We start from the raw sequence: 16,657 nt of genomic DNA on the forward strand, positions 1-16,657 counted from the left end.
CAAAGTAGCTATGTAGACGCTGAATACTGTAAGCCTGTCGTGCTTAATGCATCACATAGAACACTTTTTCTACTTTACAATGGAATAAACACTGCTCAAATAATAATAAAGTGAGATTTTCTTTACAGTTCATCTCGGGGGATTTCTTGAACAAAAGCCAACCTGGAAAAATGTGACATCCATTTTGCACTGAAAACAAAGGTTTTTTTTCACTTTCTTGAGAAAAGGTGAATTTGATGTATCAAACTGACATCTTGCAAGGCTGAGAGAAGAGATCTACCACAAGCCAATGCCCCTTTCTTGTACAACTGCGATGATTTCAGAATATAGTGCTTAATGACTCACTGATGAAATTCTAGAATCACCTTACAACCGAAAACAACTGGAGTTATACACACAAGGTCTAGTGTTTGTTAATTTTGCCTCACTGCACACATTTAACATATTCTCTTTTCTGGCTAAATTGATTAATTTAAACATTCTGTACACTAAAAACGCGTGGCATAAGCCATGCATTCAGTTCTGTTGACTTGTAGTATGCTTTGCCGATCATGAATCATGACCCCTTCTCATACTCAACAATGATAATAAATGGCATAGTAAATCCTGGATATCTGCATATATACTATGCATGCATTGTCAGCAATGTGAGCTAAAGTCCGTGCTAAACGTTTGCAAATTCCTAACCACCTACTCACTATAGGAATTTTCAAAAAACACCAGTCCGCCTATTAAAAGGCGATCCACTAGAACAATGAAACACTGCTCAGTAAATTCCATCACTAAAAAGATGGGTTAGTAAGTTAAAATTTGCAACTAATATCTGATGTGATCTGCAGATCAAGGTTTCACAATCCAAATTCTTCCAAGGTGTGTAAATTGAACACCATTTAGCTTGTTATTACTACATGCTTGTATCTATAGGTCTGTCAGAAATGTAGTATTCTGCTTTGTAGGAAGGGGGTTATTTAAATAATCAAGTGTACCTGAATAGTCTAGGGCAGTGGTTCCCAACCTTTTTACTTCTGAGGACCCCCACTTTATAATTACTGGAACCCAGGGACCTCCCACTGAGTCATTACTGAAAGCTGGGGACCTAATCTGATGACATAATTTAATTTTCCAAGCAGTCCCAGACCCACCGAGGAGGTTTTGTGGACCACCAGGGGTCCCTGGACCACAGGTTGGGAACCACTGGTCTAGGGCAAACTAGCATTTCCAATACAAAGACATATTTTGAGCACTCTAGTACTTATTGGAGGACAGGACCTGAATTTACTAACATTTTGCGCTAGGTTTGCACAACAAAAGTGATGCAAACCCAACACAAAGTGTTGTGGTGGGATTTACCTTCCAATGTGAATGTTAGTTTAGTTGCCTAAAGTAATGCAGAGCAGCATTATATGCCACCTTGCACTAAAGGTGCATACCACAGGTGGTTCATACACATTCCCACACAACCACCCGTTTTGACACTGATTCATATTTATTAAGATTTGTAGACAGGGATATGCACCTAAATATTATGCCTCTTTGAGGCAGGTGTAGCAGTGGGGCCAATTTTAAAGGCCTCCATATTTCTCCAACTTTGCATGTGTGTTTCAATGTACAGCACATATACTAGGGTAGTATTAAGTATAGTTTTTGTACTGGAGGGGTTCTCTGCAGTACAAAACCTATGTTTGATTGAAAGCACACACCTTTGCATTATGGTGCAAGAATCTGTACATTGCGTCAAATCAAAATTACATCTTATGCTAAGAGCAAGGTAGCAAAAATGCACACTATTCATAGCAGCTCTTCCTGAGATCCTTGGGTGTTTATTGATGCCTGGGGCCTTACTACAAATATGTTTGTTGTCCCTGATTGCACCGTGGCATACCTTGAAATTGGTGGATCAGATGAAAACAGTAACAGTGTGCCCTATTGTTGATGAGGGTCCCGCAAGGCAGATGCAAACTCGCAGTTGTGGTGGGGGACATCGCATTCATGAAAGATTAATTGACTGGTTAAAGGAGCTACTCTGTCTTTCACTGTGCAGGCAAAATCTACTGTAGTTCAAAGACGAGACAGAGATACCCCTGCATGCTGGTGTGGTGTGATATTTGGGGAGATCCATGGGTGCTCATTCCCGCCTCAAGAAGGCTGCCCTCATAGGGCGCATTGACTGTGTGTCACCTTTAGGAGGTGCACAGTTAGTGTGCATCCTGAAGGCCTAGCTTCTTCTGCGCCTGCATCGATAATACAGTGTGGGCACAGAGGCAAAGTGCTTCCCTGATTTGAAAGGGAACATGTCCCCATGAAAATGAGGGAATGCCCTCTTAAGATAGCACCAGCTGTAATTTTGCACCAGGCCTAGCTGAATAACAGAAGGAGTTGCATAAGCATGAGAATCCTTCTATAATGCGACAGTGCCCCTCTGGAGCAAAAAACAGGTACACATACCTGATGCACCCAAGGGCACTGCCTGAAATACAGCCCCTGATGTATAAAGTATTTCTTTTCACCACAATCCAAGGTCCTTTATTGACTCCTAGGCCTAGTTCCTCTATATGGTCATGGAACTCCTTGGTGACTTACAATATCCTTCTAATGTATGGCAGGGGGTACTTTATCCTGCATATTAATATTATAATTATTGTTGGCTTAATGTCCAGAATCTATGAGTTATATGCATCCAGGTTTGATCAGAATCAATGTATGGTTCAACCCATCATTAAACAGCGCTCTGAGATTCAGGGAGAGTTTTACAGCCTGGTCACACAGCCCAGCATCTGAATTTGATGTGCCGTGCTGTGTGACAGTGAGAGAAGTGGAAAGAGCCATACTTACAGAAATATAGCATTTTTCTCCCCTTCCCCTTAAACCGGCACACAATCAATCTTCCAAGCACACACCTTTATACCATAGTGCAAGGGTGTTTATGTGAGTCTAGCATAGGTTTTGTAGTGAAGGGTACCATTCCAGTACAAAATACTATGCCTAGACAAACTGTTAAACTGTTCTCATTTTGTGTGAGTGCTGTGCAGTGCAGCACATGTGCAAAGTCAGAAAAGTAAAGAAGGAATAAGTTATTTTTTGTTGCTGGTTATTAAAAAAAAAAAGAAAACACCTCAGTCTCCAAAAATGAGTGATGGTGTCCAGCACTGCAACCATGAGCCCAAATCAAACACTGATCCTTCACTATAAGCTTGAAGCCATCCATGATGTACCTCTTGACTCTGTGATAACCCTAATTTAAGACTTTAATGCTAGATGGTCATCTGTGGGGTTGAGCAATTGGGTGACAGTGGTTCTACGCTAAATTTATTTGTAATTCAACTTAATTGTGACATTGTTTTTTGCGATTACTCTATCTTTTCTGTCTTAACCTGTGCACATTCTTACTTCCTATGCCTTGGTCACAGCATCTTGTGATTAGACAATAGGTTTTGTACTATATATTGTAAGTATGCAAAAATTCAGGTATAATTCGATGACATTAGCACTTAAATGACGCGGTCAAGAGGATATGTAATTGCGAATAAACCACATCATTGAGTAAAGAATTCAATGACACACATAAAACAAAGTGCACTCTACTGAATGAGGGAGTTGTTGTCTTTTAATAAATAACTTGTGTTAAAAGAGGGCTTGACACTTCATTGAAACACCACGCAAAGACAACATATAATGGGTGAACACAAACGGCCCAAATTTTTTCATTGTGCTTAGAAATTATTAATGAGGAATTCAATCGGTTAAAACTTAGTGGTAATGGCCCGTAAGTCTTCCTGGCAGTGGAATAAATATGCAATGCAGAGCGGTAAACGACAGGTCATTTCTGTGCCTTTTGGTTACTTTAGAAAAGGCCAGTATTAATATTTTCAGCACGTAACTAAAGTAATATCAACGTTATTGTAAGCTTGTATGTTAAACAGCTTCTATGCTGGATCAAATGAGAAAGTCAGTAAAGGACCCACTGGAATCATGGTACTTGTCGCGTATTATTCCGAGTGGAAACGAGTCCTGCAGTGCCCCATTATAAATTTTTTCAAGTTGCAAAGGCCCATTGATATATCATGCCTCAGGTTCTGCATTTCCCCCAGAGTGCAGGCGTTTCTGGCCACACAGGTGGTACATTTGCAAGATTGTAGAATGTTTTCTTCTGCTCTTTGCCGATTGCAATGCGCCACATTTTGTCCTACAACAGTAGGCGATTTCCTTTGGTGAAGTGGGGACTCCAGCTTCTCACTGGCTACTCTAAAACAAGCTAATATGGGCTATCATGGGCAAGTGTTTTTGTGTTCAGGCACTTAGGCCCTCATTACGACCCTGGCGGTGTAACACCGCCAGGGCCGCTGTAGGCGGGAGCACCGCCGACAGCCTGGCGGTGCCCCGCGGGGCATTCTGACCGCGGCGCTTTGGCCGCGGTCAGAAAGGGAAAACCGGCGGTCTCCCGCCGGTTTTCCACTGCCCCTTAGAATCCTCCAAGGCGGCGCAGCTCGCTGCGCCGCCGAGGGGATTCTGACAATCCCTACCGCCATCCTGTTCCTGGCGGCTCGCCCGCCAGGAACAGGATGGCGGTAGGGATTGTCGTGGGGCCCCCTGCAGTGCCCATGCCAATGGCATGGGCACTGCAGGGGCCCCCGTAAGAGGGCCCCTAAAAGTATTTCACTGTCTGCTTGGCAGACAGTGAAATACGCGACGGGTGCAACTGCACCCGCCGCACCTTCCCACTCCGCCGGCTCGATTACGAGCCGGCATCCTCGTGGGAAGGTCGTTTTCCCCTGGGCTGGCGGGCGGCCTTTTGGCGGCCGCCCGCCAGCCCAGGGGAAAACTCAGAATACCCGCCGCGGTCTTTTGACCGCGGCGCGGTATTTTGGAGGGGGGAATTCTGGCGGGCGGCCTCCGCCGCCCGCCAGAATTGGAATGAGGGCCTTAGTGCTTTTCTACTCTAACGGCCATATGTACGAACATATTTTCCCATTGACACAGAATGGGAAAAACCCTTTGCTACATCTGGCCCTTAGTGTTTCCTGTGATAGAAAATTGAAACCTTGTTTATGGAGTATTGTTAAGAATCCGGCGGCATTTCACTGCACGCGAAACCTCACAGAGTTTAGTTAACTCAGTGGAATTGTGCGGAGTAGAACTCTGCGACCTCCGCCCTCCCCCAGTTCTGACTCAGATCCAAATTGCTTTGCTTCTGTTATTTGCCCTCAGATGTTTCACAAGGTAAATGTGGCACAATTGGGGTGGTTAATTAGCACGCCTTACGATTGTGTGCACCTTTTGTAGAGAGGAAACAAGCGCAATTTGGGTGGTAGCCTCCATTTTGGCATTTGAAACTCTTGCTGGTCCAATAATTGTAGTCTGCAGTATTGGAATGTGTGGGTACACATCTGCCGCGCCTTTTTAACAATGCTTTAGAATAAGGGCCAGTGCAGGCGTGCATGCTGCGCCTCTCTCCCGTGCTCCTTCGCATCTATTTTGAAGGCAGTGGTGCACAGGTACTGACGTTACAGGCAAGATGTTGGCGCTCTTCAGGAACTGCAAGAATGATGTCCTCGAAGAATGGTACGTTTGTTTCATTATGCCCAGTTCCATTACGGGTTAGGATTTCATCTGAAAAAGCACAAAAATAAATGAAAGATTTAGAAAATAAATAATGCAAGGGCAGATCTTGTGTAAGAGCTGAGTTGGCATTCTTTAGACAAGTTTAGATGGAAATGGTTATTACCCGTAGCGGGGATTACATGTTCTTCCCCTAAAGCCGCTATGAAATTGGGAATAGCATGCAGAATTCAGCGAAACAGGCCTGATTTCCGCAGTTCCCCCCCCCCCAGATTCCAGCCATTTTATCCCCCGCAACCCCGCCCTTCCTTTTGGCTTTTAGCAAATGGGTATGTGCCCTGACATAAATGATAACTTGTACAGAAAACTCCACTTTCCACTAAATTACAATTCTGGCAAACTCTCACCACGGTGAAATGTGACATTGTTCTACACTGTGTGACGCTACATTGAACAAATTAATTCTCTGAGTACTGAAAGAAGTTCCAAATCATGCAGAGAACGCACCTTTGGTGGATGGATCAATATGATGGTCAATATTTTTCTGTCGGATTGTCGGTCGAATTTAGCACTGCCTCCACTAATCAGAGAAGTTTCTGTTATCACTCAAATAGTGATCAGGTAACAATTTGGCAGTTGATTTCCTCAAGGGTTTTATAAAGTACTGCTCCTAGCCTCGTGGTTACCTCAGAGTGCTGCACAGTCAGATTGCAATTTCAACATTTCAGGATAGAAAGAGTGTAACAGAATTCAGATCATTGTACCAATCTGATGTTCCTCACTCAATACCTCAAAATCTTGAGTCGAGTACTTTGAAACAATCTCATGTGGAATTGTTTAACTTTGATTACCTGATCCTGAAAATAAAGCAATTCTCCTTAAGGGGAAACACGTAATTGTTTAAAATATTAGTGAAACCCCACAAATGTGCTAATTATTTTTGTAATAAATCGTGTCTAAAACTGTGCTACGACTACATGCCATCGCTTGGCGTCTAGCTGTGTATGAACTCCAGCTCCTGAGCTACACTGTAAATACAACATTACCTAAGAGTCTGCCTACCTGAGCAGAGTCCGCCGCTCGATAGAGGAAGGAAAAAATAGGAGAGGAATTAATCAAAATGTGTGAGCTATATGGTCTACTTGCCTTGAACAGACGTAAATCAGTCGCTATTCCTCCTGCATGGACACTGGTAAGACGGTCTCCTATGGTATACGTTACTGTCCCTTTCCCTATTTGGCTTAGTGCAAAACTGCAATACGAGGACACTGACCATCATCCTCAGGCAGTTGTGGTAGGCGCATTCATCTGCAAATTAAATGTCTCTCAGATTCTCCAGAGTGAGATTGGAACCCGAAAATCTGAAGTGCCCGAAATGGACTGCAAGTTCGGTTAAATCTATTACAGAAGAAGCCGTGACCCACTTGGAGCCCATGGCTGGGGAGGACCCCAATTAGTATTGGAAGCTTTTGCAAGCAGATTAATAAGCAAATACTCACCCAGCAGGGTCAACAATTGGACAAAGGGAGGCAGGCTTGGTCAAGGCAAGAAAATAGTAGTGCCATCATCCATTCGTCAAAAAAGATCAAATATAAGCAAGCTTCTTGGGCAGCTGTGTACACCGCACAAAAATGAATTACAAAGTCTGCGCAAGGAGAGGGGCCAGTTGAAAAGGGAGACTAGGGTCTACAAAAAATCTAGGCAGAAGGAGCTGTGGGCCAAATTGTTATGTGCATCAAAGTCCAAAGATTTGAAAAGATTCTTGAAAACAATTGCTGATATTGAAAAGGGCCCAAGAACTGCTAATCATGCAAATATAACTGAATCAGTTTGGGTTGAGCATCTGAAGTTGCACTTTAAAGAAAGTATGAATGATGCAATTGGCCAAGATCAGCTCATAAAGGTGGACGTTCAGTCGGACTCCTTGGTCCACCAAGTGTGTACCTCCAGTGATGTAAGGAAGAATATTAAAAATTCACATGCATATTGTGCACAAATGGGCTGCCACAGGCCCTGTTTAATCACTCAACCCCAAGATGGGCAGCCTTTTTGACGGGTACGTTTGAGCAGGTTCTGGCAAAGAAAGATATCCTGGAAACATGAAAACACTCCATAATCATCCTAATTTATAAAGGCAGTGTGGCTTCTTCTCCAAATAACTATCATCTGATAGCACTGTTAGATACTGACCTTAACATTTTTTCCACTCTGCTCTTACATGATTTGGAATCCTGGGCGCTAGACTCTAGTAGGCTACCGTTTAATCAAACTGGCTTCACAAGAGGCCAGGGTACTCTAACCAAAATAATGCCGCTGGGTCTGGTACTTAGGCTTTGGGTACCCCTCTACATATGTTTTGTTGATTTTAAGCCAGCATTTTACAGAAATGGGGAGTACCGTCATATCTTTTGAGTATAATCAGACTAGTTTATTAAGATAGGCAATGACATACATCTGTCGAGGAAGGTAAACACATCTTCTGGCCTAAAACAAGGCTGCGTCCTAGCACCCTTATTATTCAATATATACATTTCAGACCTTTCTGCAGAACTGGACGCTCAGGACTCCCATACCCCGAGCCTGGGCAGTTGCTCTTTGTCAAATATTTTGTACACAGAAGACCTGTTACTCCTTAGCAATACAAGAGTTGGCCTACAGAGATTACTGAGCTGCATAGGAGCATATGCAATGGATAATGAGATAGAAATAAATAGGAAGAAAACAAAAGTGGTCCCTCTGAATCGCCAGCTGCCAAGCAAATGCATGTGGCGCCTCAGTGGAAATATAATCGAAGAGTCACAATCTTATAAATATTTGGGGCTAATAATAGATGCAGGTGCTTCATTTACACCCCAACGAGAGGTGATTAAGGACAACGCCCAAGCGCTTAATTATGCTTTTGCAACACTCGCTAGGTTCATTCATGGCTAAAACTTGAAATGTTTAGATGAAGTAATAAAGGCTAAATTGTTTCCAATGTTGTCCTATGGAGCGGAAGTAATGGTAGGAGCTGAGACCTCACCTTTGGTCAAACTTTTGGTGAGATAATATAAACAGGCATTCCGGATGCCCAGATGGGCATCTCCAGCTCAGGTGAGGTTGGAGTTCTCACTAATGAAACAGCCATTTGCCAGGCCAGCAGCATTTGTTAAGAGTTGCTGTAAGCTGAGAACTGCCACCAAGGGCACACTGGTCAATTTACTCTGGGTAGAAATTAATTTGAAATGAGAGAACGTGGAGTATAAAAACTATTTGGAAGAAAGCATTGAGTTGCTTGAGCTGGGCAACCTGTGGAATACCGGTATTCCTGTTACAAGTTTTAAACAGGCAGTGAATAAATCTGTTAAGTTGCAAAGCAGGGTAGCCGATAAACACAGGTGGCAAAGCAAACTCACGGGTGGCTAGTCTTGAAATCATACACCGCTGTGAAAGAATCACCTCTCCTGGAAGCCAGTTATCAAAGGAAAAAAAACAGAGATTCTTGGCAATGGGATTGGAGGATATTCCAACATCAGATTTTTGCCCAAAATGGAGGCAAGAGGATTTCTCAGTGGATAAGAAATGTTGCTTATGTTATCAGGCAGGCAAAACATGACAGCACATTATATGTATCTGCCTTGGCCGCTCAATGAAGAGGACTGTTGAAAAAATAATCTAATAACCTAGGGATCAGGTCATTTTGCACAGCTCTGATGGAGTCACTAGATCCAAGTAACACAATGTTAAACATCAGATTGACTCAGTTCCTAGGACTATTCAAGTCACTCATTAAGACCATGCGAAGACATTAAGCGTGAGTTTTGAGATGGCAGTTTGGTGCTTTAATTAGATATGTTATACGTACTTGCATCTGATGGGCTGCTAGGGTCCTGGATGCTCCTTAGGCTCACATCCCATCAGGGTGGGTACAAGTCAGCACCGCATTATTACCATTTGGCCAGCAGTCGATAGATTGAAATGCTGTATAATTAACATTAGCTCATGGCAGTGCATGATAAGCCTAAGTGGGGGGCCACATTCTACCTTATTTGACATTGATTCACAGATTGAGGTGCTTAATCTGCATTATTCGCGTCTTTTGCACATGTTAAATTTTCACAAATTTATTAGCAGTATCATAAATCTTTATGTAAAATATGTTATATGTGTTATTTGTATGAGATTAAATATTGGGGCTGCAGGGCCTGGTTTAATTGTAATTCTTTTAGGTAAAATCCACACTTATTAGGTTAATCCAGGTTGATTTTATGTCTGATATTTTTTATATTGAAACAATTTTATTGATTGATTGTTTTAATTGATGTTTATGGCTTAAAACGACTAATAAACATTTATTCATTCATTCAAACATTACCAACAGAATATGTTACCGATTATCCACCAATGTGTTATTTTCAACCCTTAATTTGTATATTAATAAGAATAAGTTAAGAAGGACTTCTTTGTCCTTTTGTGCAAGAGCCAAAGATCCAGAATGTTGAGGATGTAACAGTTGATGTAAGGAAAGTAGTTCTGAATGTTGAGAGTGTTGTGGAACTTGTCAACAGTAACAATTTAACAATGCTGGAATGTGAATTTAAGCATGGGTGTAAGAAAGTCTTGGTTCCAGCAGAGTATTGATCCCTGTACACTGCGATGAGGAGTACCAACTAAGGGGGAGAGAGTTTGGTGGAGAGGGTATTAAAGAGCCAGCCCTAGATGTTAGTTCCGCGAGCAGTGGTGATACCAAGATTCATTTGGGGAATTTCCACATAAAGAGAAAACAATTTTGTGACAGAGCAAGAGTTGGCAAGGTGTATGTCAGGAATTGGAGTGATAACCTCTTCGAGTGGGGTTACCAGAGACTTGGGTATAGCCATCAACTCCAATGCTCCATAATAAGGAGAATGTCAAACCCTGTGTTTCACTAGTTTCCCTTAGATGCTGAGTTGTCATCGACCTCTTTTTCTGATCCCAATGGGTGTCTGTAGATTCCTCTGTATGCTGTATTGAGAGAATTGGGTGTTCATTGTCCCACATGCTCGATGAGAAGGAGAAGGTAATGTCTTTTGCTTCACACTGTCTGTTTGCATGTACTTGGGCTCTCCATCCTTTTAATTTTTTTCTTTGGGGTTTGCCTTTTGTTATGAGGTCTGACCAACAGATTTTCTTGTGTAAGAGAGACAAAGGTTTGCTCCCAGAATCAAGAGGTGGCTGGAAGAATTAGGAAAATTCAACTTCCAGGTGGAATATTTGCTGGCGGAGCATAATAAGAGACTGTGTGTCATGGAGCGAGGTATTAGTGGCAAGGAGGCACTTGTGGTGAGCTGAGTGAGAGAAAATGCCATAGTGAAAGACGAGTGGGAGCTGGAGAACAGCAAGGAAGAGGTATCCATGGTTGTGGTGGAGAAGGTGGTCAAAGAATGCCCTATTTTGTTTTTTTGCTAGCAGCCTTAGCAGGCCAAGTTGTTTTTGAATGCTAGGAATAAGTTATCATTATGTGGCGATGAGTTGATGATGTGCTAGGTGAGCGCCTTCTCTGGGACTAAGAAGCAAGGTTGTCAGCCTGGCACATGAAAGATATCTTGGAAGGAACCTTACCACAGCAAGTGTGAGAGAAGTACTGGTGGTTGGGCCTAGAGGCAGTGGTGAAAGATTGTTAACTATGTGGCTGTACCTCAAAGTGGTGTCTATGAGGTGTCAGTTTAATGGATATTCTTGTGGTGTTGTACTTTTTAAGGAACAAATTGTCTAATGAGGGTGTGCGTCAATACATTTTTTACAGATGGAGCTGTCAATTTGTTTTCTCAAATACAGAATTTCCAATGAAGTTTGGAAATTGTCCATCTGAAGATTGACCTTTGTGAGTTCCAGGCCAATGATGACCGTGCCCAGTTAATGCACAGTATGTGCAGGTTTGTTAAGTCCTCTAAGAGTGGTGTAGTGGACACTGGTGCCCTGCTTAAGAAAGTGTTGTGTTATATTTAGTGCTCACAGAGAAAAAAAGGCATTAAGGGGAGAAAGATGGAATAGGAGGTTGGTAGGATAACACTGACATAGCGAGTAACTGAGTTAAAAAATAATTTGGAAGAGTGAGGTATAGCTGTATTAAGTCCTGGTGGGAATCGGTTATTGTTCCCGTATTCAAGAAGGGTATGTTTGATGACACTGCATGTTATCATTCCATCTCACTTCTCGACTCAGCGATGAAAATAATTTTGTGAGTTCTCTTGGACCGCTTTGTGGCCTGGGTGTCGAGCAAAAACATTATCTCCCCTGCACATTATGGGTTTTGAAAAGGCTTAGGAACTGTGTAACAGTGTCGCTATCTCCATATGCTAGTTGTGAAATATAAGGTTGCCAAGGGTGCCTCCATCCAGCTGGCATTTATCGATTTATCCAGCGCTACTGACTGTGTAAATTGGTACAAATTGTGGGCCTTGCTAACATCTGCTGGTACGGAGGCTGACCTTGTCGCCTTCCTTCCACATCTTCATTGGGGCCTGAAATCCGCAGTCAGGTTTGGAAATAACAATGAGTGCACCCCAACCTTCTTTGTTAAGTGAGGTGTGTGTCAAGTGTGCGTCCCGCCCCAGTATTTTTCTTGCTATATATTAATAAGCTTGAATTTGTTGTAAGTATGTTGGGGGCCGATGTCCCAGTGGTAGGCAGTAAGCCAATGCCCTTGCTTTTTTCTGCGGATGACACCATGCTATTGACTAGGACCGCAATGGTCTAAAGTTGCTAATCACATACTTTGTTAGCTTCATGGATAAGCTGGATTTGTGGACCAACCTGTCAAAGAAACATATTATGATATGTGGCCCCAAGAGTACGAAAACATGCCCTATTGTGTTAATGGCCAATATATTGAAAGAGATAGTCACTATCTGTACCCGGGGGTTACGTTTGATGAGGCCTGTTCCTGGTCTCAGTGTCTTGCGACTAGGATTAACTTGTTTGCTTGTGCAGTGGGATCAATTTTCTCCCTAGCCACTACCCCAGGAGAAAAGCCTATCAGTCCTATCCTAGAATTTACTGGAGAAAGTGTCTTCCCTCCCTGATGTACGGTTCTGGAGTTTGGGGCTATAGAAATATCACAAGGGTCCCGGTGGAGGAAAATAGAGTTTGTCGACCGCTGTTTGGTGCTCCTCCATCCACTTCCCATTATATAGCTCATCAGGAACTTGGCCTTGATTACGTAAAGGATCTAATCAGCCTTGCTCCGTTATTGTTATGGTGTTCTATTTGGCTCAACGAAGAAGCAGTTTTAATAGTCTTATCATTTTGAACTGTCTATCCTGTTAATATGGGCTTAAACCTCTGTGGTTTAGGTACATATGTGCAACCACCCATGGCCCAAAATGCCTCAATATTTTTGATAACCCCAGTAGCATCACTAAGAGGGATAAAGGATGGTTGAAGGATAGGTTTTTGGCTTACAGGCGAACCAACGGGAGAGGGTGGAGCTACTGAAACCATATATCAGGGATTTTTGCTATGCTCAAACTGTAGATGCTGTAGCCCTCTATTTGGTTCTTGATCAGCATTCCTGAAGATGGGCATTGCTTACACAGTTTCAAAGTGGCTCGATTAGATGGCAGTTATGCTTGCCCTTGAGGCAATTTACACCCACTGATATTCATTTATGTCCCTTTGATTACATCCCTCCCAGTCCCTACTTCATTTTTTGTGTGTAAATTGTATGCCCCCTTACCAAACAGTATTTAATTATACTAGGTTCCCAAATGATTAGGATTTGCAGAGTTGCGTTGACTTTCCTTCAACAGCTTTAGGGGCCTTTGGTGTGTAGTATGGTTGGATCCTTTTTTAAAACAGCTGTTCGAATGGTAAATGAATAATATTTTAATTATGCTTTTTAGTTGGCGTAAAGGTATTTGAACTGCAGTGGACCTGCCTTTCCTGGTTGTGGGTTCCCTTCTGGATGATTTGACAGTTTTTATGGTTTTTCTATTTGTTATTCATTTTTATTATATGTGTTTACTTGTTTGTATTGATTGTATTTTTATTATGTGTCTTATGATCCATACTTATGTGATCGAATAAAGTAATCAACACATAATTCAAAACTGCATTAAGTGTATGGCAGTGGAAGAACGAGGCATGAGGTGAAACCAAGACTAGTCTACCTTGGTATTCAATTATCCTGCCATTCCCCAGCCCAGTGGCAGTCTCCTAAATAAAACGTTGGGCCTGCTCATTTATTTTTATTTTTACAAATTAAGAACTGGACGTCGGTGAGACTGGCTCCAGGTCAGCAGTCAGAATTGATGAATAGGTAGAAAACTAAAAAAGTATCTTGATTGAGTCATTATTCTATCTCTGTTAAAAGCAGAAGATATTTGGCTAAGCTACTCCAACCCCCACCGATTTTCGCTTCCGTTAAACTCCCACCACTAAAATACTAAACCTATCTCGAGATCACTATTCTCCCACCTCACTTATCTCAACCCAACTTCCTTTCCTAACTCTACCATTTTCTCCCCTTCTTTTTACAAACATGCCATGAAATTATGCTCAATCCAAAACTTTTCGGACCTGTCTGCTACCACTTTGCTTTTAAGCACATAATCCCCCACAGTCTTCCCACACTACTTACCTCCCACAACTTCCTTCCCCAACTACTTTATCAGCCATTCAGCTACCACAAAAGAGCTCAAATCACCCATCCCCAATGTTCATCAAGTGTGCTTATGCTCCCCCACCACCTTTCACTCATATCCCGTCAGGTTTCAACAAGAAACACAAACCTCCATTCACCCACAAACTTTGCATCAGCCTTACTACGACACAACACACAACTTGGTTTCAGTGCAACACAAAACACACTCATACACTAAAAGCAACCTTCAACACTCCCTCTGGTTCAAACCCACCTTCCAAGGGAAACCCTGCCAAATCTCGAATAAGTTATTTGAAGGGGACAGTGACTTCCAAGAAAACCACAATGTAAAAACCAGGGCCCGTATTACACATGGCTGCGCTGGCCCTAGTTGCGGATGTGTATCAGTGTGCACCCTTCATTGTCGCTGCAGGCTTACTCAGTGCCATAACGCAGACATTCTGTGCAGAAAGAAATCGTCCGGATTGTGTGCCTCAGTAACATGATATTGCACACAGACTTTCAAATGGGCTGAGCGCAGAAGACACACGCACAGTTGTGTGCGCCAGGCGCAACACATTCCATGATGAGGCTCCAGTAGTTCATCAATGTTACCGGCATCTCAAAGTCTCATGTCCCTTAAGTTCATAATATTAAAATAAGGATACCGAGGGTCCTTTCTGCAAAAGGAACCTGCTTCATCTAAAGTGTATACTGACGAGTGTCCGTTCAGCGGGTAAGAACAAACTCAATATATGTAATCTTCAGCTGAACACATAACTGAATATATTAATTATTACAGAAACTCGGCTGGGAGAAGCTATCTCTGTCACACCAGGCTATCCAGCCATCAGCCATCAGCCACAACCGACGTGGGGAGAAAGGAGGCACGTTGGGTACTATTTTTGAGGATATCATAAGAATCACTAAGATGGAAGATGTGACAATGCAGCCCCCCTCATGAGATGCAACTTCTGCCCGAATTTCCATTTCAGGATATTATGACCCCCCAACACCGGTGCCTTTTCAAACTCAATCAAGGGCACCATCTCAAACCTGTTAATCAAATATTCAAAGTTATTCATACTTCGTAACCTCAACATTTGATTCCACAAACTAAACGTGCCCCCAACCGATTGCGATTATTTGCAGTCTGAACACCACAACTTAGAACAAACTGTCTATGTACCTACTAATACAGGAGGACATACCTTGCATATCAATGTCATCAAACAGGAATCACTATTCAGACAAACACTCCAATCTCAGTGACCCATCACTGCATCATCACTTTCTCAAATAATATCCCAAATAAAATGTAAAAGGACTCCCACCATTCTGCATCAACATACAGACTTTGCAACCATTTAAATATGGAGCTAACTACAAACATCTATTCAGAGATAATAATCTCAGTTGAGAAGCGTTATCAATGAATGACTGCAGCCTCAAAGGAAGCAAAACAAAAAAGAAAGCTCCTTGCGTGTACAAGATGTTATGAATGTTAAAACGAAAAAACACAGTCAAATGAAATGGCACAAATATAAGAGCCCTTAAATTTCTTACATGTCTCTACAGAGATATAACAGAATTTTACCTCATGCACAAAAAGGCAAAGAAATCCACTACTTAAGTATGTCCAGCCAAGGAGCTACAGGACTTTTTCCAAAGTTCGCATAAGGAAACCAGTCATCTATCCACTCCACTTTCTCACTTTTTCCGCAGTGAGCTAGCATACGACATGACCAAAGTGAATGCGCTAGACTCTGATCTTGCAATGAAAAAAATGTACTGCCCCCCCCCCCCAACTTTAGAACCATAAAGCTCCACAGAAGAAAAATCATCCCCTTCATTTTCTGCTTTCTGAAAAATGGCAATGTTAGAATTTGTCGTCCTGGTAAAATACAACAGTTCATTTGGCTGTCCATCAATAGCATGCCATTCACTCATTTTCAAAAGGATTCTTCAGTCATCATCTGCAGCTATCTCACTCAGAAACATAATTAATAAATCCTTAGGTGCTAAACTTTACCGAGAACAGTTAAAGACTGAGGTATTCCTTTGTAGGGACCAATGAATGACATGGAATGAGCACAAATTAATACTAACCTGCAGTGAATGAAAAAATAATGATTCTGTAACCACCTGGATGGATCAACAGGGGCATTTCACCAAATACAGTTAAACATATTCAACATTGTGGATTGGGCATGCATGCTGCACTCTCGATGAGTGTTCAGATGGACAAACTGAAAATATAGCTTCCATACAATGAAAACAGTTTGATACGTTTTTCCACATACTGCATTCCCGCAAGACGTTCAAACAACATCACCCTTCTTCTCGAATCTAGACTGTGCTTTTAGGTTATACCACAGCATACCACTCTCAACCACTAAACTTCAGAGAATTTAAAGTTCAGTAGCAAGAAGCCTTGGACCTGCTAACATAGAAGGCCATAACTTACATGTCAATGCCATCAAACTGGAATAACTATTC

At 42.2% G+C, this 16,657-nt stretch overlaps 1 protein-coding gene across 1 annotated transcript in view; it reads right to left on the minus strand.

Annotated features, from left to right (window-relative positions):
• Nucleotides 1–4,872: 4,872 nt before the first annotated feature.
• LOC138247217 (veswaprin-c-like) overlaps nucleotides 4,873–16,657 on the minus strand; it is a 124,635-nt gene continuing 112,850 nt past the window's right edge. The window contains exon 3 of the mRNA XM_069201950.1: nucleotides 4,873–5,607. Within this exon, the coding sequence (XP_069058051.1) occupies nucleotides 5,468–5,607 (140 nt within the window). The 3' untranslated portion in view covers nucleotides 4,873–5,467. The remainder of the gene's footprint in view (nucleotides 5,608–16,657) is intronic.

This window comes from Pleurodeles waltl, chromosome 7 (assembly GCF_031143425.1).
Source record: "Pleurodeles waltl isolate 20211129_DDA chromosome 7, aPleWal1.hap1.20221129, whole genome shotgun sequence".
Taxonomy (NCBI): Eukaryota; Metazoa; Chordata; class Amphibia; order Caudata; family Salamandridae; genus Pleurodeles; species Pleurodeles waltl.